Source organism: Heptranchias perlo, chromosome 11, assembly GCF_035084215.1.
Source record: "Heptranchias perlo isolate sHepPer1 chromosome 11, sHepPer1.hap1, whole genome shotgun sequence".
Lineage (NCBI taxonomy): Eukaryota > Metazoa > Chordata > Chondrichthyes > Hexanchiformes > Hexanchidae > Heptranchias > Heptranchias perlo.
In genome coordinates, this window is record NC_090335.1 from 18,692,045 (window position 1) to 18,717,867 (window position 25,823).

At 41.7% G+C, this 25,823-nt stretch overlaps 1 protein-coding gene across 4 annotated transcripts in view; it reads right to left on the minus strand.

Moving 5' to 3' along the window:
- The window catches only part of LOC137327145 (rho GTPase-activating protein 6), a 514,589-nt gene that overhangs the window by 135,834 nt on the left and 352,932 nt on the right, over positions 1-25,823 (minus strand). For 3 of the 4 annotated variants that reach the window (XM_067992647.1, XM_067992648.1, XM_067992650.1), the window contains exon 2: positions 12-171. In XM_067992647.1, the coding sequence (XP_067848748.1) occupies positions 12-171 (160 nt within the window). Of the gene's footprint in view, positions 1-11; positions 172-21,110; positions 21,801-25,823 lie in introns of those variants that run through there. The other variant, XM_067992649.1, reaches the window with a different exon arrangement.

Sequence of the window (25,823 nt, forward strand, 5' to 3'; positions counted from 1 at the left end):
CAACATCTTACCTTTTGGAATTGTAACCTGGCAGCCCAATTCATAGTCCTGCTGCAGCCGGTAAAAAGCCACTTCCTGAAGCCGTACTCTCTCCAGCTCCGAGAGACTTTGAATGGGGACTGGCTTCAGTCGAACACTGCGGCCAGACATGCTGTTCCAGGTAAAGTCACCCTGTTGTTAGAAAGGGATCATTAGTAAAGGGATCTCATAAAAAGAACAGAGCACAGCACAGCATATCCAGCTCTTCGTTCCCTTTTTTCCCCCTAAGTAACCAGGATTTTGAGTAGATTTTAATTAATTTTGAGTCTTAGAATTTGATGACACTTTTTTTAATATACACACAGGACCTTTATGGTGTGTACCTGTATACTAGCACTGGGCTGACACGACATTAGTCAAGATTAGCAACATTTCTAATCATAATAAACCACTTTGAAAAGGTTTTGGAGATTGCTATAATTACAGGAAACGTTTCTTTCCGCCTGCATGTAGAAACAATGTGCTGACATATCTTATCAGATTTCCAGGTTTTTTTTCCCCCCCAAATGAACAAGTCATCAGTTTGAGCAAAGAGCTGAATGGTCCTTAGAGTGGTCATTCTGAAACCGAACACGTGGTCAAGAGAAATGTTCTTTTTTTGCACATGGCAAACAAATAGAACATTTGCTTTGCTTTAAAAAAAGCTATAAAACTGGCTCCCTTGTTACACAAAACTACCAATAAAAAAAAACTTCAACTCAAACAGGGGCAATCATAAGGAGGGCAACTGTTGTGATGGACTTTTGGCTGGAGGTGACAATCACATTTCAATCTCACGATATATAAATGTTATCTGAACCCCTCGAGTATGTGATCACATATGACTGAAGATTTACACCCACAGATTCTCCTGTAATTCAAGATCTGTGCCTTTATTCTCCAGCCTTTGTGGGTTAGTGTGTGCAGGTTTAACAATTAACTCCTTAATGTAGTATCTCATTCCCTGGAGAATGTGTACGCTGAGCACTACATTCTCTCATTACTAAAACCAGAAATAACAGACCAAACGCATATGGGTTAAAAAGTTTCTTGGTGAAATATAAAGAAGCAAAAAGACAAGTAGTCAATAGCTGAAACTTACACAATATATGAACTGTACTTGCATTGGTCTCAGGTGAGCCCTTAGTATTAAATCTCATTTGGTGATCATGGAATGAGATCATTCTCTGATTCACTATTCTCAATCCACATGAAGGCGAGGTGATTTAGAAGACTGAAGATCCCAGAGAGTGTAACATCTCCATTCACTGCTGTATCATTTTAGCAACAAATATCCCACAGTGCTGCTCACATTAGAGCTGTTTTGTAAGATCAACACCTTTAACGACCTCAAGTCATCCCAAAGTGCTTTACAGCCATTGAAGTACTTTTGAAGTGTTATCACTGTTGTAATGTAGGAAACATGGCAGCCAATTTGGAAATAGCAAGGTCCCACAACAGCTATGAATAAATGAGCAGATCATTTGTTTTAGGCGGTGGTTGAGGGATAAATATTGGCCGGGATACTGGAGAGAACTCCCATGCTCTTCTTTGAATAGTGCCACGGGATTGTTTCCGTCCACCTGAGGGGGCAGACAGATCCTCGGTTTAACTTCTCATCTGGAAGACCACGCCTCCGACAGCGCAGCACTCCCTCAGTATTGCACTGGAGTGTCAGCCTGGATTATACGCTCAAGTCTCTAGAGTGGGACTTGAACCCATGACCTTCTGACTCAGAGGCTAGGTATGCCACTTTTAATACTATTGCTATGTACAATGTATGGGAAATCTGCAAGTCAGTTTTGAAAGGACAGAAGTGTTATACCACAAAATATATAAAAGGAGGGAGTGTCCTTTAAGGTCACAAAGGACAAATGTTTCAGAAAAACAGATACTCAGATCATTCAGAATTTAATTGTTGTTTAGGTGGTCAGGGAACTTTGCAGATTGCAATCTGCTCATCAGTTTCAGACTGGAAGTTAGCAGTGTAGGTCTGAATCGTTTTAAGATTATTTTCTGTCCGTAATAAAGTATGTTGATGCCTGCATCTGTTGATACAGCATTTTTAATAGAAAGAGTTTTCATCTTTACAGTAGTTACTTTTGTCACAGTCACTGGAAGCAAAACTGTGTCGTGTTTGCAGCGAAATATCAAATTATAGTATGCACTACTTAAATTTTACTGCATTCTTTCACATAAATCTTGATCATACCATAGTGCCAATCATGTGAGACTGTAAACCTCCAGGTCTGACATCAATCCTTCCATGTTAACTTCCCTAACCCTCCCCATCTCTCTCTCTTTCTTTAAGACTCTCCTCTTTGACCAAGCTTTTAGTTCGGTGTCAATTTTTGTCTGATTATGCTTCTGTAATGCTCCTTGGGACATTCTCTCATGTTAAAAGGTGCTATATAAAACACAAGTTGATGTTGTTGTATCGCCTATATCACTGGTGAAATTCACTGAACAGCTGAAGAACAATACAGTACCACCAAATATAGGAGAACAGATGACTGGCAGAAATGCAAGGCTGTAATTGATCTCGGGGTTGGGATGACACTAAAACCCGCTCAGGCTTCATTTTAATTACTTGTAGCTTTACCCAGCTATCTAGTCTATGTTAAAACCACATGCTGGAACTGAATATTGATGGTGTGTCTGCAGTGGATATTTAGGACAAAGGCGCTTTTTTTTTTAATTCTCAAAATTGCAGGATATATTGTGTACTGCAAGCAAGCGTAAAACCCACAGATAACAGCCTTTAAATTGTTCTTGCTTGTGTCAGTATGTCATACTAGTTGTTGTAATTTAATACACCCTTTTCTTCAAGGTTGCGGTCGTAGTAATAAAAAAAGAGAAAATTTAGATTCCATTTTATGGCCTTTGGCTCAGTAGTAGCATTCCTGCCTCAGAGTCAGAAGGTGCAGGGTTTGATACTCCACTCCAGACATTCCCGGCAAGTGGAGACCGGAGCTACGGCTCTGAATTCTGGGTTGATATCCAGCGGGGATACTCACATCTGATGGGTGGTTCCCCCCTACCCTGTATCATCGCATGGATTGGGGAGCCCATAAAACCCTCCCACCATATTAGGACTAACCATCATATCGGCTGGTATAAAGATGATTACAGCCATGGAAGGAATGTTCACTTCGTGGCCTCTCAGACTGTTAATCAGCCTGCGAATCCTTCCGCTACTTCGCACTATTTTCCAAGGGAGAAAATAAGAAAAACAAACAAACCATTTTATGAAATGTATATTAGGCAGCCCGCGTCTACACTGGACTCATAATACCAGCTTTGTATCACAGAATCACAGAACAGTCTTCTGCCAAGGGAGTTATCCACAAAATGAAGTATTAGTTTGTCTCAAAATATATCTTAAAAACTCAAAAAGAAATCTCAAAACCAATCAATGGACAGCGTGAACCAAATATTAATTGGTTTATTTTCCAGTAAATTATTGAATCCCATTGTGTACTTTAATCATATGCCTTCATCACTCGCAGCACAGGGAACATTCAGCGCAGACAGCAAGTACTGAATAAATGTGACTAAAATTCCTGAATAAATAGGTCATGGTCAAATAGAAAGTAATGATTAATGATGCGAGCAGTTATCAGCACATCACTTCGTAACTCAATCTTGAAACCTCAGGGAGACGCCAATGAATATAGTGATGGTGCATTAACGCACATTTTTCAAATGAAATGAAGCAAATCAAATCCTGAAAAGCCTACTGAAAGAAACTGCATGCTTTCATTTTGCCCTAAACAGCTTTTAAACCAAAAATATAATTTGAATACTCATCTTAGCATCCATGTTTGTGTTTTAATAAAAACATTGATTCAGTTGTTGTTGGCATCATATCTTCGCACTCTTCCCCTTGGAGAACAGTGTGAAGAAGTCGAAGGATTTGCAGGCTGATTAACTGTCCGACAGGTCACGACATGAAGGTTCCTTCCATGGCCGTAACCACCTTTATACCAGCTGATAGGATGGTTAGCCCTATTTGGCAGGAGGGTTTTATGGGCTCCCACAACCGATACGATGGGGGAAGGTGGGGGCCACTCATATCCACTGGACACGAGTAGCCTGCTGGATGTCAACCCAGAATTCAGAGCCGGAGCTCCGGTCTCCACTCGCCAGGACTGTCTGGAGTAGGGTTTGACCCCTGAACCTTCTGATTCAGAGGCGGGAATGCTACCACTGAGCCAAAGGCTGATTATGGTGATGCATGACAAAGGGCTAGCAGAAAATGTCCGCACATAAATCTCCCCACTTCTTGCGGTCCAGAGAGCTATCTATTGTTTCCCATCATGGCACATTAAGGATGTTGGTTCCCTGGGTTAATGATTTTTCTTGCCTCGTTAATTCCCTATTGCTTTTTCCAATTTTTTTTTCCATAAGTTGATCCACATCAGAATCTCTGGATTACAGCAAGGGCCATATTTCATAACCACTGGACAACAAGGAATCCGACCTTCTGTTGGCTGGAGGCAAACTAATTTGCTTCTTAGGACAAAGGGCAAACGGGTTTGCTGCCAGAATGGTACTTTCATCTTACGCTGTTCCCAATTAGCACAAGAAAAAAGACCACAGAGGTGCTGCAAATGGTTAGAAGATGAATCATTACCATACCCAGCACCATAAACAGCTCAATGTAATCAGCAGTATGTACAGCAGCATTTACTTTGAGATTGGCAAGGGCATTTTTTGATGTAGGTAGGCTGTGCATAGGATCAATGCACAATTAGGCTTCCCATGGACAACATTGAAAATACCCATTAAAATGTACACCCATTTACTTCAGGCTATTAACATACAGTTTGAATAGTCAGTTTCCTTTCTTGGTGTTCAAAAGGGGAAACAGCAATATTGTGCACACGTGTTCATTAGTCACTCACAATAGCGTCATGTCCATTTTAATAACTGTGATCATACTTGGGGAAGGGAAAGAGAATTCAACCATAATAATTTTCATTTGTAGAATCTGCAGCATCCTGAATACAGCAGTCTGGATCAAACTGGGTGCCTAACTGACACATTGATTGTTAAGGGAATATCTCTAGTTAAGATAATGAAACCGATACAAAATCAATGATGGTTATTGGAGCAAAGGAACGTCTACAAAATCAATACATTAGAAGAACAATGATCAGACTATCCCTCAACTTTTGCCTGAGCTAGAAGCCTCAGTCAAAATTTCTGTAGTCACTCCACTTCATTAATAAAAGACCCATACAGCAGTGTTGTCCAATAAAAATCACTGACTAGCCACAGGTGTGGCTACAGCAACACCGTTTTGGCCACTTGCACTAATTTTAGTCGAAGACACCCTACACACACTCACACAATAGAGGTAAATGTACTTCACACGTGTATATTTACTTAACATCTACCACCATTCAGTAACCAAGGAAGTGAAGCACTCAATGATCAAAAAAACACTCGCACACTCTGCTTCTCGTCTTACCATTTTACCAACAAACACACAAAAAGGTGAAAGTTCACAAGCAAACACTGTGCTAATATCAGTATTGGGATCATATGCCCAATGACTGTGCCTATCACTCATTTTTTATTTACTAATCAGAAATGCATTAGCCACATCTGAATTCCCAATTAGCTAGATGCAGCTAGTGGCTAACGTATTGGACAATACTGTCCTACAGCGAGCTACTTTGTTTAAAGAGCATTTGTTAAGAACGTCCGTCTTGCTGCAGAAATCAGCCAGAATTAAAAGTTATTCTACTAACACTAATTTCTTTGCTATTTAATTTCTCACTGTTGCAGATCCCTAACTGACTGTCCATGCAGTGGGGACATGTTTTCCCCATAAGGATTTCCTGTTTGTATTCATGTCGACCTGTTGCTAAAATTATTGGCAGGATGGATTTCACCCAGAGACGTTAATTTCCTTTTAGAACTTTGCCCCTACATCAGTAACTTTTCGATAAATAAAAAACAACATTTTTACTTAACAGGAGCAGAAGGTAGATTTTCTCAATGAGCAGGAAAAATTCTGCTTTGAAACAGAGATGCATGAAATACAAGCAGGAAATCTCAGGGATGGTAATCTGCTGGCAAGCAGGGTTTTCAGCACATAGTGATCAGGTAATTGGTTAAAGGGACAGTGGTTTGCGGTTCTGCAATGTGCATCATACAGTCACACATTCACGTGACTTAATAAGGTAGACAGGGTTATCAATGTGCCTCTCCTATGAATACATTGGCATGGCTTTAATAAAGCAACTTTAGCTCTTTCAATAATCCCATGACATAATTATGCCCAGCAGTTATCCTAATTTAAAGGGCAGCGAGTGGGCGTGTGAATGAACTAATTGTGGACACATACAAGTGACACTCAGGCCAGAGCACAAGTCAAGTGAAGTGAAAAATTTCATTCAAATGACACATACTTATATCTTGTTAAAAAGGGGCCACAATCAGGTCGTAGGCCTTCTTTGCTGTCCAAGAGAAATAAAATAACTTGTCCTATCATGCCTTCCAACCTCCAGAGAATGGGCAATAAAATTGCAGAATCCTCCGTAGCTTCTGAAATGGATGTGAAATTCTCCGCCTACCCTGCCACCAACACCCACCCCCCCCCAACCCGTCCAATAAAGGTGGGAAGGTATCCATTAAAAGCCATAGAATTCATGAAACATTCATTCATTTGGGAATATGAACCTAGATGCATAATCTTAATTTGTGAATTTAAATAATTTAAGTAGCTTCAGGAAGGATAAGGGAGAGTCAAAATCCTCAAAGCGGAATCATTCTGATGAAGGAGAACACCTAAACATTAATCCATCTTTTCTCTTTTAAATGCTAATCAACCTGCTATGAATTTCAAACATTTTCTGTTTTTAAACCTTAAAACAAAAACTTATTTGCAGCTCACTTTTTTTGTAAATGTGACGACAAACACTAAATAAATATACCAGTAACGGTGACTCTCAGAAATCATCAGATCATCTTAAAACTAAGTTCACACGCAACCAACAATGGGATAAATAACTGGTTAATACTAACAACCTCCAATCCTGGAGAAAAAGGATGAATTTCCTTGTAACAAAGATTGCAGGGCTACGAGGATAGTGCGGGGGGGGAGTGGGACTAATTGGATAGCTCTTTCAAAGAGCCAGCACAGGCACGATGGGCCGAAAGGCCTCCTTCTATGCTGTAAGATTCTAATGATTCAGTACTAACAAGTTGGCATGAGTTGAAACAGACTGCTTGAAAAACTGACATCGGCATTTTTCATGCAGATTGAGTCATTGTATTAAGAGCCTTTGGGTGCTTTGATTTCTTCCATTTTTGACATACCTTTCTTATTGCTTAGTACAGCCGTTCCCCTTTCTACTTGGTAATGTGAATGTCGGCACCAGACCTTCAATGGGAACAAAAGAAACATGATCCTGGATTTTAGCTCCAGGTTGGAATTATGCAGATGCCAAAACCGAATGACATCATCGGACCCTGAGGTTTTACATATTCACGAGGCCCCTGCCCGCCTGTCGGGCAGCCCCGACACTCCAAAAACCCAGCTGTTGAAATGGCGATGGGCGGGAGCGCATCAGGAATGGAGGGGGAAGCGGCAATTGTCATTTTAACCGCCCATCTGCCTCATTCCTGTTGGGCGGGCAAGGTTTCAGTCAGCCCCTTGGACATTTCTTTTAACATGGGAAATGTTAAGGCAGCCGTATATGAAAGTGTAGCTTACTGTCAGATAATACTAAGAAAGGATTTGCATTTATATACCTCAGTTGAGACAGTGTGTTCAAATTCCACCATGACAATTTCAGAATTTGAATTCAGCTTTTAAAAAAAAATCTGGAAATGGAAAGTTGGTATCAATAAAAGTGACTATAAAACTGTCAGATTGTTGTAAAAACCCAATTGGTTCACTAATGTCCTTTAGTGAAGAAAACCTGCCATCTTTACCCAGTTTGGCCTATATGTGACTCCAGTCCCACACCAACGTGGTTGACTCTAAACTTCCCTCTGAAGAGGCCCAGCAAACTACTCAGTTGTATCAAACTGCTATCAAGAAGGCGGCTGACCACCACCACCTCAGGGCAACTAGAAATACCGGCCTAGCCAGTGAAGCCCACATCCCAAGTCTGTACGCAGAGGCTGCACAATTATTGCAGCACCACGTTCTACCTGCTGAGGCTGAAATATGACTAAAACCACAATATAAAACTACCTTGTGCAATACAATGCATGATAAATGTGACTACACTTCAACAGTACTTCTTTGGCTGTAAACCACTTTGGGACATCCTGAGGTCGTGAAAGGCGCTATATAAATGCAAGTCTTTCCTTCTTTAAGCACACACTTCCTACAGCAATTGATAATGGTGGAACATACCATTCCAAGCTCTTTCCAAGAATAAAGTCTACATGGCCAAAATACCTTGTAACAGTTCAGCATATACAAAGATAATCGTTACGAATTAACATGCATAACTGCAAAAGACATACCTAAAGTACAGTTGTGTGCCAAAGAACTTTTAGCCAATAATTAGTGCACTCTAGCGATATCTAATTCCTGGAATAATGCAGTTTTATATAATTTCATCTGTACGGGGAAAAAAAAAAGTTTCCAGATGACTGGTATTTAGTGAGGCCAGCTATTGACTGCTGCAGAGATTGTTACCAGCCTTCTCTCCATAATGGATAATGTCACACAGCTTTCTGCAAATTGAAATTACACAGAATTCTAGGAAATTGGTGCTTTTCAATTTTTTACTGGGCACAAAATAAATCAGTACAAGACTGATTTTCTGAAACTGGCTTACTAAAGTTGTCTCTTAAATTAGCATTTCTAGCTTTCCTACAGCACAAGTACTATCATTAGTCAGCGACAAAAGGTTACTCATGATAGGGAAAGGAACGAACTTGCATTTACATAGCGCCTTGCATCACCTCAAGATGTCCCAAAGTGCTTCACAGCCAAGTACTTTTGAACTGTAGTCACTGTTGTAATGTAGGAAATGCAGCAGCCAAATTGCACACAGCAAGGTCCCACAAACAGCAACATGATAATGACCAGATAATCTGTTTCAGCAATGTTGTTTGAGGGATAAATATTAGCCAGGACACTGGGGAGAACTCACCTGCTCTTCTTTGAATAGTGCCGTGGGATCTTTTGGATCCACCTTGGTTTAAGATCTCATCTGAAAGACAGCACCTCTGACAGTGCAGCACTCCTTCAGTACTGCATTGAAGTATCAGCCTAGATCATATGCTCAAGTCTGTGGAGTGGGGCTTGAACCCAAGACCCTCTGACTCAGAGGCAACAATGGCACCAACTGAGCCAAGGCTGATACTTTTTATGTCTCCAACGCACCATCCCAACTTGGACATATGTTGCCGTTTCTTTATCATCGCTGGGTCAAAATCCTGGAACTCCCTTCACTGCATGGACTGCAGTGGTTTAAGGCGGCGGCCCAACACCACCTTCTGAAGCGCAACAAATGCCGAGCTTGCTAGTGACACCCACATCCCGAGAATGAATATCTTTTAAAAATGGCTGCTTTTCGCAGCTGACACCACAGTACTTCAAAACTTTTTTTTGCCCCTGTATAGATGAACTAAACTGATGACATGTCACAGGTGGCCGTGCAGTGTATAAATATCTCAAAGTCATGCTGGCTGGGTAACCAAAATCATGGCCCCGATATTACCAGGGAGGCGGGATGGCAGCCAGGGTTGGGGGGGGGGGGTGGGGGAAAGAGACTGGGTAACCCACCCAATGAAATCGGTCCGTTCCCCACACGATCACGGGTAAATTGAAGGCACTTACTGTAGCTCCCAGTTTCCCGTCGTCAACCTGCGCAGCGGGCGGATTGCACACCCGCATCACAGGCTGTCAGCTGGAGGAGCCCTATTTAAAGGGGCAATCCTCCAATGCTGCTCCTGAAGCAAACAACCAAAAGTACAGAATGGAGCAGACCAGGGGAAAGGCTGCTCCCAGATTTACCGATGCCTCACTCCAGGTCCTACTGGGTGGGGTGAGGAGGAGGAGGGATATTTTCTACCCAGCGGACGGGAGGAAGTGGCCTGTCTTTGCCACCAAGGCCTGGCTCGAGGCGGCAGAGGAGGTCACCAGCAGCAGCAACGTCTCCCACACACGGATCCAGTGCAGGAAGCGCTTCAATGACCTAACTAGGTCAACCAAAGTGAGTACACTTACTCATTCTCCTACACTCCATCTTCCACATCACTACCCCCACCCCACAACTCCTTCTGCACTGCCAACACTACTCTAGCACATCACTCTTCACACCTGAAACATGAAACATGACGTTTCATGCTTGAGTGAAGTTCCAGCCACTCTCAAGTACCTAACCCAAGTAGCTATTCTTTATGTACAAGCCTATACAGTGAATGTTGGCACACTGGGAGGAGGTGAAAAGAGGGAATGGAAAACACACATCACTGCTGAGCCTAATCCTTCATCACATGCATCCACATCTTCATATCATTTAACCAAAATATAATGCAGAGACAATACTGAAGAAGATGGTATTTGTGAATTGAGGGATTTGTCCAACCTGGTTAAAAATTCCCAATACTTTAATCACTAATCCTGAAGATAGTAAAGCAAAATTCTGGTTAGCCATGTATGGCTGGAAATCCTCTCTGGAAGTAATGTTGCTCAGCCTCAGAAACAGGCTCACCAGAACAAGGCCAGATGTGGTTATGCTTGAACTATGGAGCAATGGCTCAATGGATTAACGTCAGGTAAAATATCTGGTTCAATGCTCATCCCTAACTGCAGATTTGATCAGGTCAATGGCTTAAATCTGTAATTATTGTACCTTCCAACCACCAGGATGATAGAAGGCAAACTAGATGGTCTTTGGTCTCTTCTCATCTAGTAATTCCTACGTTCCTGGTCATCATTGTCAGTTTCTAACTAATAGGATTATCAAACTGTTGTAGGCTGCCTATTACTGGGTTCTTCATGATGGTGCATTCTTGGGGTTTTCAAGCCACTAATGCTCCATCTGGCAGTGTCTCAGAGAGCAACAAATGAAGACTGGGCAATGGTTTCTTTTTCTACTGGTCTTATAGACTAAAGCTATTTAAATGGGTCGTTCTGTCTGACTTTTTTTTTGAGGGTTTGCCAAGTCAAAGAAACTTCTATTTATAAACTTTCAGACATCCCATTACTCTCGCTGTCGTGACATCATCGCGCCTCTGTACCGAGTGAACTACAAGGGTGTAGCATCACCTCTCCGCTCTTAATGGCACCTTCTTGGAATCAAACTTAAGATGAGCCTTCACAAATGGGAATTGAAACCCGCTCTCAGGGGGTTATTGTGATGGCAGCTTGCTTTTAATTTGGAGACCTTCTGCCAACAATCAGTTGCCTGCAGCAGTACAGCTGTTTTGTGTAAGTATCACAGCATGCATCCAGACCCCATCTGTGAGTAAGGCCCAGGTAATGGCTTGAAGAGGACTCTCTGCCGACCGAGTCAACTTGAGAATGTGGTTATTGCAACCAGCTCAGAGTTTTGGGTCATATTTGCCATCCAGCACCATAAGAGACTGCCAATTGTCATAGTTGACACTTTGACAGTAAAGCATACACCCACATAGTATTCACCTACAGTTGGAAAAATGAACACAAAATTGGGAATAAATTACCACTTTTCTGCTCAACAAGGGGATTTTTGGGGGTAACCTTTTGTTTTGTAATTTCACCCCCATTCTTCATTCACCTGAACCTCTGCATCGAAGAGGGCACCTGCCCATGGCCTGAGTCCAGGATCTTGTTGTGCCCCTCGAGGGACTAGCTGGCCATAAGTAGATGCAAGGACAAGCCGGCATGACCCTCCATTCCAGTTCTCCCTCCTTCCTGCTGGAAGATAGCACGACTTCCGCTCAACACAGTTCAGACCGCCAACCAAGCGAGGTAGCACTTGAGCATGAATCCATACCTGCTATAAAAAGGGTCCCACTCCAGAGACTTGAGCACAAAATCTAGGCTGACACTCCTGTGCAGTACTGAGGGAGTGCTGTACTGTCGGAGGTGCCTTCTTTCAGATGAGACATTAAACAGAGGCCATGTCTGCCCCCTAAGGTGAATGTAAAAGATCCCACGGCATTAATTTGAAGTGCAAGGGAGCTCGCCCCAGTGTCCTGGTCAATAATTAAACCTCAAACACCACCTAAGATTATCTGGTCATTATTTCATTGTGTGTGGGAGCTTGCTGTGCGCAAATTAGCTGCCGCGTTTCCTACATTACAACAGTGACTATACTTCAAAATAACTTCATTAGCTGTAAAGCAAGTTGGGATGCCCTGAGGTTGTGAAAAGCACTATATAAATACAAGTTTTTAATTCTTTACTCAGCATTCAGAGCGCCCAGCCTTACAGATAATATTCAAATAATATGGTAATGAGGTGCGTACACTTTGGGAACAAACTTGACAAGTATTTTGAGACGTGTGTGCGTATAAGGCCGAATGCTGTTTGGTAGTGTGTGCCCAGTGACAAAGAACAACGAGGCCCAGCAGGATGTACCACGTTTTGTGAGGAGTAGGAGTGGAGGGGATTGGCAGGGGGGGGGGGGGGGGGGGGAGTTGAACTTGATGGGGTGATTGGAAAGTGGAATGGGCAGAAGGTACTGTGAATTTTTTTTGCATATTATGTGAACAATTTTTTTTCAATAGGGTAAATAAACAGGTGAGTGGGCAAGGTGGCTGTTTTAGGGGATTGTGATTGATTATCACGGCTGCCTATTAAAAGGGTTCAAAAAAATTAACAGAGAAGAAAGTAGAAAAACTAGAGGCGTGGGGACAGAAAACATTCTGATAGACCGTAGATCACTAAATATAGATGATTTCAGTAAATGCACAGTTGCAATACTAGAGCTGATATAAAGGGGGTGCTTTTAAACCTAACTCAGCCGGCGGGAATCTGACACAATCTGATCGGCCGCCCGATCTTACTTTCCATTGACTTCAAAGGGAATCATGCGGGGTGTAAAGTGTGCAGACGATCAGATTCCCCTTCAATTTCCCGCCGGGCGGTTAAGGTTAAAATGACCCTTAAATTTGTGTTAGAAATTACCACAGGCTGAAGACGACAATGCAAAATAATGTCAACAAAACATCTCAGCTATTCAAATTTTACAGAGTTGTCGTCAAAGAAATGGAAAACAAATAATTACCAGTACCAGGATCTCAGTTCTGTGTTATATTGTGTATTTACGGACAATAAACAAGGTTCAGCCACAAAACTAACTTTTATATAAAACATAATTATAATGCTTTTCTTAATTTGTTAAGGGGTTTCCATAATTAATATTTGCAGAACCAACCAACAGTTGGTTGGTTATTAGTTTTTTTAAAAAAACATTTTGTTTCAGAAGTTTTTTAAATTGGTAACAGGATGTTGTGAGAAGTTGTCTTTCAGACTCAACTTCATTCCATTAGTCATCTCACAGACAGCCCTCCCAACAGGAGATAAAACATTTGAATAAAATGCTAGGCGGGTACTTTTTAACAAAAGAAAACAGTACCGTTCAGAAATTGTTAGCAGCACAAAGAGTAGTTGAGGCGAATAGGATAGATGCATTTAAGGGGAAGCTAGATAAGCACATGAGGGAGAAAGGAATTGAAGGGTATGCTGATAGGGTTAGATGAAGAGGGGCGGGAGGAGACTCGTGTGAAACATAAATGCTGGCAGAGACCAGTTAAGCTGAATGACCCGTTTCTGTGCTGTAAACTCGATGTAACAAATATATGGGAGGACAGCTTCTCTGACTGGCCACACCCTTTCTCCCCCATGTTCCAAGTTAAACGACACCAAAATCCACACTGGTTATTTTTAGCTGAATATGTCATTATTTGTTTTGTTAAAGGGCAGGTATTGTCTGATTATAGCACGCACACAAGAGAGTGTGCAGTAACTTGACTGGCGACACATTACTACTGTGGCACCTCTCCCGATTAGTTAACAAAGACTACAAGCACATGACATTCTAATTTTGCGGTGTATTAAATGTTGTTGTGGGGGCATTTATTACATGGTGGAATCTGAATTTAGCCAAATCATTCTACAGGCTAGAGTTTGGTCATTGACATAGAACACCAGAAATTGTAGTGAAGGATTCTGAAAGACTTGCATTTATATAGCGCCTTTCAAGACCTCAGGACATCCCAAACCTCTTTTATAGCCAATTTGCACAAACAGTACCCACAAAGAGCAATGTGATAATGACCAGATAATCTGTATTACTGATGTTGGTTGAGGGATAAATATTGGCCAGGACACATGAACACTAACTATTTGGACCAGGTCCCAAAGATGACCAGTGCCCATGGAACTGTACTCCATCAATGTTTCAGGAGAGGAGGGGAGAAACACAACAAAATTAAACAAAGAGAAAGAAAATTACAAAAAGGTTGGGGTGGTGAAAACTGGTTAAATTAGAGTTAAAACAAATGACAGCAGGCAAGGGTATGGTATTTGTTGAATAGCACGCAGTCTGGAATATTACATGGAGAGAATCAGATACCTGGGAATGCTTACAAGGCAATATCCTCATGAAAAAGTTCAGATTATTTCATGAACACAAAACCAAAACTCAAACAGATCATCTGAATAATTCCAAAAGTTGAAACTTTAATACTATTAATGATTTGAGATTCAGTATTCTCACTCATCTCAGTAAATAAAATATTTATGTTTATCAAATGAAAATATACTGTTTGTATATTTTATAAAGAACAACTCTGGAGTGTGGCTCAAGGTAGTAACACACATCTCAGGGTTACAATTAAATCTTTTAATTTATTTAATCTCATCCACTTATATGTTACTGCCTCAAAGCACACTGCAAGCTGGATGTTATCCTGCACATAATATATTTTATGAATGATACATGATCAGAATAAACTCTCCAGACAGTGCTCATGTCTTGGAGACAAACCTTTCAGAAGACTCCCCAGTGCAGCGATAATAGTCCTTTAAAGGAGAAGTAAATTGTCCAAATGGTACTCAGGTGTACCAGGCTTTGTACTCGTAAAGCTATGCCTAGTTTGACAAAAACAACAACAGCTTGCAGCTATACAGCGCCTTTAACATAGAACATGGCACCACAAGGCACTACATTGAGGAAAATAGGAAATAGCCACTGAGCCATTGTGGGAGAGTTAGGAGAGGTGACCAAAAGCTTGGTCTAAGAGATAGACTGAGAAAGCTTTTTATGATGGAGAAAGAGGTACAGTCCCCGCTGCATATAGCGGGCGCATTCGTACTAACACAAATTTGCCACTATACACGGTGGACTGTAAAACCAGCTAATTGAAGCAGCCTGAGGTCTCCATCAACTGTTCGCACCGTTAACAACTATGGGAGGCAGTCGGAAAGTGGAGACTTCAGGCAACTTCAAATCACTTTCCTGGAATTAATTCTGAGGCAGACTGGATAATAGGGTGAATACACCATCGCAAACATTTTTGCAATACAGTGGCACTTTTGAATAGGCAGTGCTTAATGGGTTATAAGTGGCCCCTTTGTAATTGACTTCAGTTGAAATGGAAAATGGTCAGCGCTATTTGCCCGACGTAGGCAGCTGCCCGTGATAAGCATGGACGATAGAAGTGGTGGGGCCAGTATAGAAGTGGAAAGGTTTAGGTAGGGAGTTCCAGAGAGTGGGGACAGGATGGTTAAATGGTATAACAGAGGACTTGCAGGGGGGGTGGGGAAAGGAAATATACAGAAGGCCAGAAAATGTGGGACAGCAAACAAAGGTGGAAGAGGTTGGCAAAATCAAGTGGGGCAAGGCCACAGAGGGATATGCGGAACAGGACCAGAGTTTAAGTTAGATGCATGGGAGAAAAGAGTGCTAGCAATTTCAGGGTTTATAGGTGACTTGGACTTAGTGTGGGTTAGGATACAGGCAGTGGAGTTTTGGATGAGTTAGAGTTTGTGGAGGGAGGCTGGCAAGGAGGGTACTGGGAAGGTGACAAAGGCATGGCTAAGAGCTTGGGTGGTGGTGACAATTGAGTGAAAACACGCAAAGTGCTTCTTTAGTACAACTGCAATGGTTCAGATTGAATTTGCTCCACTCTAGCTTAATGCTGCAGTTGCTGCGAAGAGTTGCAAATGAAAAAAAAACTCAGGGAGGGAAAACTAATAGCAACTGCATACTCTCGCTCGCCAATGCAGCAAATACATTCAAAAGCATATCTTAGGTTACTGCATGATGTCATTTGAAAAGCTGGATATGCAAATAGTAGACACCATAATCCTGGTTTTGAGTGCACAAAATCTCTAACAGTGTCTTTACGCGAGCCATGTTATTATTCTCTGCATTGAACAGTCAAGTAGTGCACTTGCGTCAAATAAGAACATGTAGGAAGACCTTTCCCAAAGAATATTTCAAATTAAGAAAAGTTTATAGCTTCTATGCATTGCTTTAACACTATTTCATTAATGTGCCGTTTTCAACAATCCCTGTAGCCTCACCGAGTGAGAATTCCAATTTAGTGGCAAACTATTTTTGACTTATTCACTCATGCCCACTAGTAGCAGAGTTGACATTGGCCAGATTCCCTTCCTGTAGGACCTTTATGGCCCTCAGAAGATCTTTAATCGCAACAATCTGAGCTGGATTCAAACTAGGTCCTTAAGGTCAAAGGACAGTGTACAGATCAACCATACACCACAGTGCATCACCAAACTGTTTTATTCCTGAAAATTGCTTTACTTTGAACAAAATACCCTTCTGGATAGAATACACAGCTTAACAATTTAGATTTTACTTTGTTTTATTCAAAGTAGCAATGAGTCAGTAAAATTTCATATCTGGGAGTTAAATATACATGAAGCCGGTGCAATTCAACAGGATTTTTAGTAAATGTATACAATAATCATCTTTAATTAATAGACAACAGCAAGATTTCAAGATTATTTATCAGTAACCAGACCACACTGCTGTATTCTTGGATTCTGCAGATATCCCACTGGTTGACCTGCACTGAATGTACTTTAGATGTTTATTAATATCAGACTGGGTAAGTTTAATCTATACAAGAGTCCTCTCCAAGTATTATTGTAGGGTTCTCAATAGATTGTCACACAACACTCAAGAAGCTCGACATTATCCAAGTCAAAGCAGTCCGCTTGATCGGCAGCCCGCCCACCAACTGAAACACTGCCTCCTCCACTGGCACACCATTGCTGTGTTGTGTACTATCTACAGGATGCACTGCAGCAACTCACTAAGGCTTCTTCGACAGCACCTCCCAAACCTACGACCTCCACCAGCTAGAAGGACAAAGGCAGCAGTCGCATGGGAACATCATCCTGACTTGGGCATACATCGCCGTTCCTTCATCATCGCAGAGTCAAAATCCTGGAACTCCCTTCCTAACAGCACTGTGGGAGTACCTTTGCCATACGGACTGCAACAGTTCAAGAAAGTCGCTCACCACCACCTTGGGATGGGCAACAAATGCTGGCCTTGCCAGTGACGCCAATATCCCACGGATGAATTGAAAAAACTCGTTCAGAAAGCTCATGTTTTAACCCTAGCCTAGGCTGATGTTCAACACAATTCCCTTCAACGGGCATGTTTTTGTTGGCCCTATTGCAGCATTCCATTTAGGGGCAGTGGGGAAAGTTAGCTGCATCAGTCCAACCCTTCAAGGGCAACATTAACTATAGCCCCATGGAGACATGGCTCTCCCCCAGTGAAGGGAACAAACATTACGATTGGTGGACCGGGGAATTCATAGAATCATAGAGCACAGAAGGAGGCTGTTTGGCCCATCGTGCCTTTACCGACTCTTTGCAAGAGCTAGCCAATTAGTCCCACTCACGCGCTCTTTCCCCACAGCTCTGCAAATTTTTCCTTTTCAAGTATATACCCAATCCACAGGGATTTACCCTGGAATATTAAAAATAGGACATGAAATTAGCTACAATTATACTGGAGTTAAATTATAAAACAGCTCAAATAGGAGCTTTGCAGTATTACAAATTGAGTGGCTAGACTGTAGTACTAGCAATGAATAGCGATGTTTAACTAATAGTTTAGATGAAAGGTTAGAAGGTGAGAACAATTCTGGCGCACAATGTCCATGTTGACCGCTCCCAGGTGAGGCAAGGCACAGGTCATTTATAGAGTAAAGCATTCTTTACTCTTCTCCAGCAATGCACATTTGGGCCTAAGTACATACAGTGTATCTAAGAACTGAAGAACTAAACATTTCAGCAGAGTGACCCACATTCCCACTTACTTAACGCAACAAGCTTCCACAGGGAGAAACGCTGAGTTTTACAAGCAATCCATCATCTCATTGGCACCTCTGAACCATTAGGAATTGGGACTAGCCTGACATGCGTCAGCCTATTTCAACTCGTAGCTTTATCCCAGTGGAATTGTGCACAACCCAAGTGACCCCACTAGGCATGCAGTGAAACAATTATAACCTTGATGTTTAATGATGATGCCGTCACAAAGACCCATATACCGTCAATGTATACAATATCAAATTTTACTGGGTAGTGTAGCAAGTTAGCATATTGTCTTTTCATTTCTGGGACTCAAATTCCAGAAGAGGCGGATAAGATGGGATGAAAGCCATCTCTCTATGTAAGGGTCTCAACTGAGTTTCTACTACATATGGACCTACAGAACAAAACAATATGGCACAAATTTATGATGCTCATGGTGGGCATAAGGACAGCAGGATTGAGAAAGCGAAAGAAAAACCCACTGGTGTTATTCTGAGGTTGGGTCAAATATGCTGGAGAAGAGTAAAGAAAGCTTTACTCTATAAATTACCTGCACCATGCCACACCTGGGAGCGGTCAACATGGACACTGTGCGCCAGAGGGAGATCCCTTATTTTAAATGAACACAAAATGCAACCATTTTGATGATCTAGCTTTCTTAAACACCAATACTACTAAGGGGCATAACTTGCAAAAATGCAGGCAAATGTTTGTTTGGTTACAAATACACAACATAAGTCACGTTGAAATGTGTTGCTGTGTCCGTATTGGCTGATGAACATACGAAAATGACAGGCAGGAAAAGACCAGCAGGCCCATCAAGCCTGTTCCGTACTCAAGGCACCTGCAGCGTCATGACGAGACACTTCCATGTAATACCATGGTATAGGCAAAAAACAGTAAAAAACTCAGATCCAATAAAGGGAAGAGAAAATCTGGAAAATTCCTCTCTGGCGATCGAAATGAGTCCAGGAGATCACACTGACTGTGCGTATGTTAATGATTAATCCACTTACGACGTGATCTCTGCCCCAGTCAAGTACCAGTCCATATCCCTCTTGAAGGTGTGCAGAGAGTCAGTATATACCGTACGAGCCGGCACATGCCGGACAATCGGACCCCAGTGAGAGCCGGCACCTTCAAGTTGAAGAGGGAAGAAATTCAGAGGAAGAAAATAACTTTTCCCCCTGAATATATACTTTGGTGGAGATGTGTGAAATGGTTTGTACTTCTTAAAGAGAGAAAAAAATGAAACTTTTCATTTTACTGGAATGTAGCAGTTACACGTGGATAGTTCAGTCACAGTACAATTGTACGACAGTTTTCAAGTACAAACAGTAAGTACGGAGTTGAGTTAATCATGCCATTGTGTGTAGTTACACAATTAGCAAAGAGATACCAAGAACAAAAATTAAAACAAAACATTTAAAAGGAATCTTATCACTGAAAGGTTTCTAATCAGTCTCAGTTCCTCGAGCAGCTAGGAACAATCTGCTGAAAATGTTCAATTCAAAGACTGACATGTTGGATGTTATCGAAAATTCACAGTTACAGATATTAGGTGGTGCAATATTTTGCAATGCGCATTCAGAATCGTAAATGATATAGCACAGAAGGAGGCCATTAAGCCCATCATGCCTGTGCCGGCTCTTTGAAAAAGCTATCCAATTAGATCCCACTCCCCTGCTCTTTCCCCACAGCCCTGCAAATTTCCCCTTTTCAAGTATATTTCAATTCTCTCTTGAAATTTTTTTTCCCCCCCTCATGTTTTACTGTAAAGATAAAATAATTTGTGGTTGCAGGAGTGATCAGCAGTCATGGGCATCACCAGGCCACCCACCATGTTAATGCAGACTACTCTGGGTAGAAACATAATTAAGCATCTTTGAAGGCACATTGTCATGGCAACATCACTCTAGGACAAACATTACTGAACAGAAGTTAACTCATCACTTTAGTGGGCTAGGAACGACTTTTTTTTTTCCCATAGCCCTCTGAAAAAAATGTAAACCAGTCCCATTTAAACAATACCATTAGCAACACTGAAGGTAAGAGAAGGAAAGATCCATTTAGTTATATGGATAAGATTAATGGTGAAAATGAGAAAGATGGATACACAGAGATAAAGAGAAAGCAAGAGCAAGATAAATATATAGAGACAGAGAAAAACACAACATTTGCAAGATTAATTAGCCATGACCTAACCTCAGTGCATTTCCTGGTATCTGATTGAACAGTAGTGGGGATTAAACTTCAGTAAGCAATGATGTCAACACCTTTAAGTACTAATTTTGTTTCCCCACTGACCCTATGCCAACAATCCAAGTTTGTGCCCATTAAGCCGTCATTAAAAAAAAAAGTTGAAAATGTATGTAGCCATTTTCACCAGTGACATCCTATACCAACTAGCACACAGTGATGGATTTCAACAGAATTTCATGTAATTGTAGCATTGCAAAGAATGAAGACTTTGCCACACATCTCTCCCCCGCCCCCCCTCTCGAAAAGCCGAACCCAACTAAAAAGAACACGCTCTTAAAAAGGTATTTATCCCTTTAAGAGATCAAGAGCCACTTGTGTTCTGCACCATAGTAAACATCTATGCTTAACCACCCAGTGTAAACAAATCCAAGACTAGGAACAATAGCAGATTAGTACTCCCTTACTCTTTAAGGAACCACATACACAAACCACAGGAGGAAGGGGCCACTGCTTCACACTGCACAACTTTACACAGACTGATGGAAAACAAAACTCCACAGGCATTTCTAACATCAGGTAGTGGACATTTCTCTCTCTCTCCTCCTCCCTCGCTTACCCATCAAAGTGCGCCGCTCAATGTGTCAGTAATAGTCACAAGTGGACTCTTACGGGCCAAGTTGGTTGAAGAGGAGATGGGCGCTTTAACTCTTTATATAATTAAAGAGAAAGGCCAGTTGTCATCTCGTGGCGCGCGCACAGCTGTTGCCAATCAAACTCCTCGGCGCCCTTTTTCTTCAAAAAGTTTTTTTTTTCTTTTAACTCGGTCGATCTGTTCAGCCGAACAAAACTTCTGTGTCCACCTTTGTCCTCATATATTTACAGCTCCATCTGAAGCAGGCAAGATGTGCAAGTAGACTTGCCCCCCCCCACCCCCTCTCCCGATATGTACTTTTTAAAGGAATGAAAACTTGGCTGTAGTTCTGCGAAGTTAGCAAAGTAAGGTCCAGTGAACACTGTTGTTTCCCCCAACTCTTCTCAGCTGGACTGTTATTTCCAGAAAGTTTCCTTATTAGGAATACTCCAAAAGACGTCCGAGGAGGCATCGAGTAACATCTCTCCAAACAACAGGGAAGCACATTACTGAGGTGATGTTATTCTCTTCCCTTTAAAGGTACGCGCAAATAATCATTAAAAAAAACAAAAATCTCTTCATACCCAAAGCTTTCCGTGTGCTTAAGGAGGCTGCAGTGCAATATTTAGACCAGGGACGGGAAAAGTTTGCGAGGCATGAGCTGGGTTGTCCACTGAGGGGCATTGGGTGGGAATGCTGACAACAGGAAGAGCGCTTATTTCGTGCTAAGCAGAAAAAAAAACTGATGCAAATTGAGGGACGCTGCCAGTTTTGATCCCTGCCAAAATAAAAGCCTGCAAAGTTAAAACGTAGCTCTCCAAAAGTTGCCTGTAGTGTTGCTGATATTCAGTTTAATGTTTCTCTCCTCCTCGACTGTTCTTTTTCTCCCTCTTCTTCCCGCCCCCCCCCCCCCCCCCAATACTTCAACAACTTGTGTATTCGTATTTACTTTGTCAAAATTAGCAAAGGCGGTGACATTATGAAGTGCACAATTTATGTGCTCACAGTATCAGTTTTGGCTGAAACACAGTAGAGGTGAATGTCATGTGTGCAAACTTCATCTATTGAGACTGATCCACACAGGAATGAAATTCAGTATCTTAAGGGTATATTGTCATCCATTTTGGTGATGGCCTAATAAGCTTAATATTAATAATCCAGGTTTTTTTTTACGGTATGTGTTTACCTGAGTTCTCGTGATCGAATTGTATATCTATATCGTATATCTATTCAAGTTCCTCTCTGATCTCAAAGTATACGTCCATGTTTGCTCAAAGCTTGCGCTGATGGGAGAAGAGCTCGATCCTGGATACACATATACGGATGCACATATTGCATTGGAAGCCAGGTGAAGTGGGTAGATGAGTTGCCTTGCATACCTGGTGCTTGACAGCCGGATCTCGCAGTCCCAAGTTCATTCAAACCCGCCCAACAGACGTGACATCATCATGGTCTGTCGGAGGCTGTAGCTTCCTAGGTATTGGGGTTAATATTGCAAGATTTCAAGGTTGGGTTTAGTGTGCCTTTGAAGCTGCCCACCTCCATTGCGGTATCTGGATTGTAGCTTCCCGTAGAAGACAGCTTTGGGAATTTTATTATCAGGCGCATGAAGGACGTGCCCAGGCTAACGCAACTTGGGGTTCTCAACTCTGGTTGGATGTATTCCTGGAGGTTTCATCACATGGCTTCCCACCTCCAAACGCCTCGCCCAGTTGAACAGCATTTTCCCATCTCCAATATTTTTATAACTAAGAAACAAAACTATTCAAAGGAAATGAAAAAACAACTTTTTTATTAAAGCTCCTGTGATTTTTCTCCCGGGTTGCTCGCAGCAGTGTCTGGGAGATCAATCCGTTGATTCCTGGAGACCCCAAGACAATCCTGGAGGGTTGGCAACCCTAGCTCAACTAACCCACAAACAGCAATGATGACCAGATAATCTGTTTTAGGTGTTGGGTGAGGGATAAATATTGGCCAGGACACCGGGAGAACGCCCCTGCTCTTCAAAATAGTACCATGGGATCTTTTACGTCTACCCGAGAGAACAGACTGGGCCTCGGTTTAACATCTCATCCAAAAGACAGCACCTCTGACAGTGCAGCGCTTCCTCAGTATTGCACTGAAGTGTTAGCCTGAATTATGTGCTCAAGTCTCTGGAATGGGATTTGAACCCATGACCTTCTGACTCTAAGGTCTATTGTACCATTGTATTTCAGCCACAGCAGCAGCTGTATTGCTCCAACTGGCCCTCATATCCCTGTGATATGGAGAGAGGAAATCAGCCTGATTCCCCACTTCTGATCACTAACCAGTGGCTCCTGCTGGAAAATGCAGACAGATGAAGATAGGATCGAGCTTACTTGTTATGCCCTTAAACCAAAATCAAAATACAATTAAAACTCATTTTTAAAAAAACTGTTGGTATCATACTACAATGTATAGTAGCAGTATATCATGGGTAATCCATATATTTGATTTCCCCTGCTCTTTGGAGGACTGAAGTGTGTACATATTTTTAAAAAATAAGTGCTGCATTTAAAAAATAATATTGACAACAGGACTAAAATTTGCTTTAGTCATATCTTGCAATATTTGAATAAGTAACATACTGAACCTCGTACTGCTCTGGTATCACACTTAATCATCACTGTAGTGAGCACCTCTTGCTTCTCTTTCATGCAACGCATTTTGGTAGGGATAACATCGTTGTGCTGCTCTTGTACTGAATCCCATTACTGTCGTTAGTTAATTTTAAATGAGATTTACTGTACTGTACCATAAAACTTACTACAGAATTTTTGCTTACTAAAGTAAGAATATCTTCCACTTTTGAGCCGAATTCTCTCATTTTTAATGATGCTGCAATATAAATGTTGGTTGCATGTGCAGAAGAAGCAGAGAGGGAGGGAGAACGATGGTGAAAATCAATACAGACCTCTCTTTGGGTGCATTTACACTTCAACAACATTGTCTGTGCAAAGCAAAACCATTTTGCACAGATACGAAAGTTGTGGTATAAATCAGGAATTGAGGCCAACATGACTCCAAGATTCCCTGGAGGAGGGAGTTCCACACCACTTTGTTCCAGAGTCAGTTCAGGTCTGAACTATTGTAAGAGAGGGACGATATGTAAGCCATGGGCTTTTGAGAGCTCTGTATCTGCGACAGGGGTACAGTTTTGAGAAGTTGTATAAAATGTCAGCATGACCAAGGCAAGGTGGTATAGCTTTAAGAAATTGTTGACCTTAATTGCCTTTAATCAGGAATGACTCAGCTTGGAAGGATAAAAGGCAGGGAAATAGCTCAGTTAAAGAAAGGAGGATGGAGGGTGAGACAGTGTATGCTGGAAAGTAATTCCTGTTACTGTTTTGTTCACCGCTGTACTTAAAGGCATAACTAGCATAGGTGAATAATCTTCACTTGTGTTAACCATTAAGTTCTAGTCTGCGTGTCTAATTGACCACTGGGCCCTGTACCTGCTTCAACTTGTTACACTATGGATTTACACTACAACTTCAGTGTTGGTGTGAAACTAAACCATTTTGCACTAACACTATTGTAGTGTAAATGAACTCTTAGCTAGCTACCTACCAATTGAAAGAAATAAAGACCTGCATTTATATAGCGCCTTTCACAACCTCAGGGCATCCCAAAACGCTTTACAACCAATGAAGTACTTTTTAAGTGTAGTCACTGTTGTAGGAATTGGTCAGCTATAAGCAGCACTGGCAGAAGACCTGGGAACAGGACCAATAGTTGCTGTCTTGGCTAGAACGCTGTGTGATGTGAGTTATAAATCAAGTAACAAGTTTTTTTTGGGGGTGGGGGGAAAACCTCAAGATATGTGGTGGATTAGTCAATGGTATTGCAATACAGTCAGCTAATACCTGACAGGAATTCTTGATGACAACACTTCTGTTTTTCTGTGATTGTGGTATGCTAAATTATTGCTATTTTGAAGGACGAATGCACCATAAAGAAAACTTTTGATTTGATATTGAAACAACCTATTTACTTCAATTTGAAGCAACGACATCACTTTTAAATTTTTTTTTTCTTTCTGGCATTTTTGTGACAGTTATTCCACGTTCTTTTGCCCTCTCCTTAAGGTGTTAATTGGTTGTGGTTCTTCAATGGGGTATATTTCTAGATACTCTGTATTTTTCCCAAATGGCCACTCTTCATATGAGGGCTTATGTCAGCCATAGCTCTGTGGTAGCACTCTTGCTTCTGCATCAGTAGGTCATGGGCTCAAGCCCCACTCCAGAGACTTGAGCACAAAATCTAGGCTGACACTCCAGTGCAGTACTGAGGGAGTGCTCCACTGTTGAAGGTACCGACTTTTGGATGAGACATTAAACCGAGTCCCCATCTGCCCCCTCAGATGGGCGTAAAAGATCCTATTTCAAAGATGATCAGGGGAGTTCTCCTGGCCAATATTTATCCCTTAATCAATATCACTAAAACAGATTATCTGGTCACTATCACATTGCTGTTTGTGGGACCTTGCTGTGTGCAAATTGGCTGCTGTGTTTCCTACATTACAACAGTGACTACACTTCAAAAGTACTTCATTGGCTGTAAAGTGCTTTGGGATATCCTGAGGTTGTAAAAGGCGCTATATAAATGCAATTCTTTTTTTTTTCTCTTTTTTTCTTTATTTTTCTTTCTTGAACCTATTTGACTGTGAGGCATCCC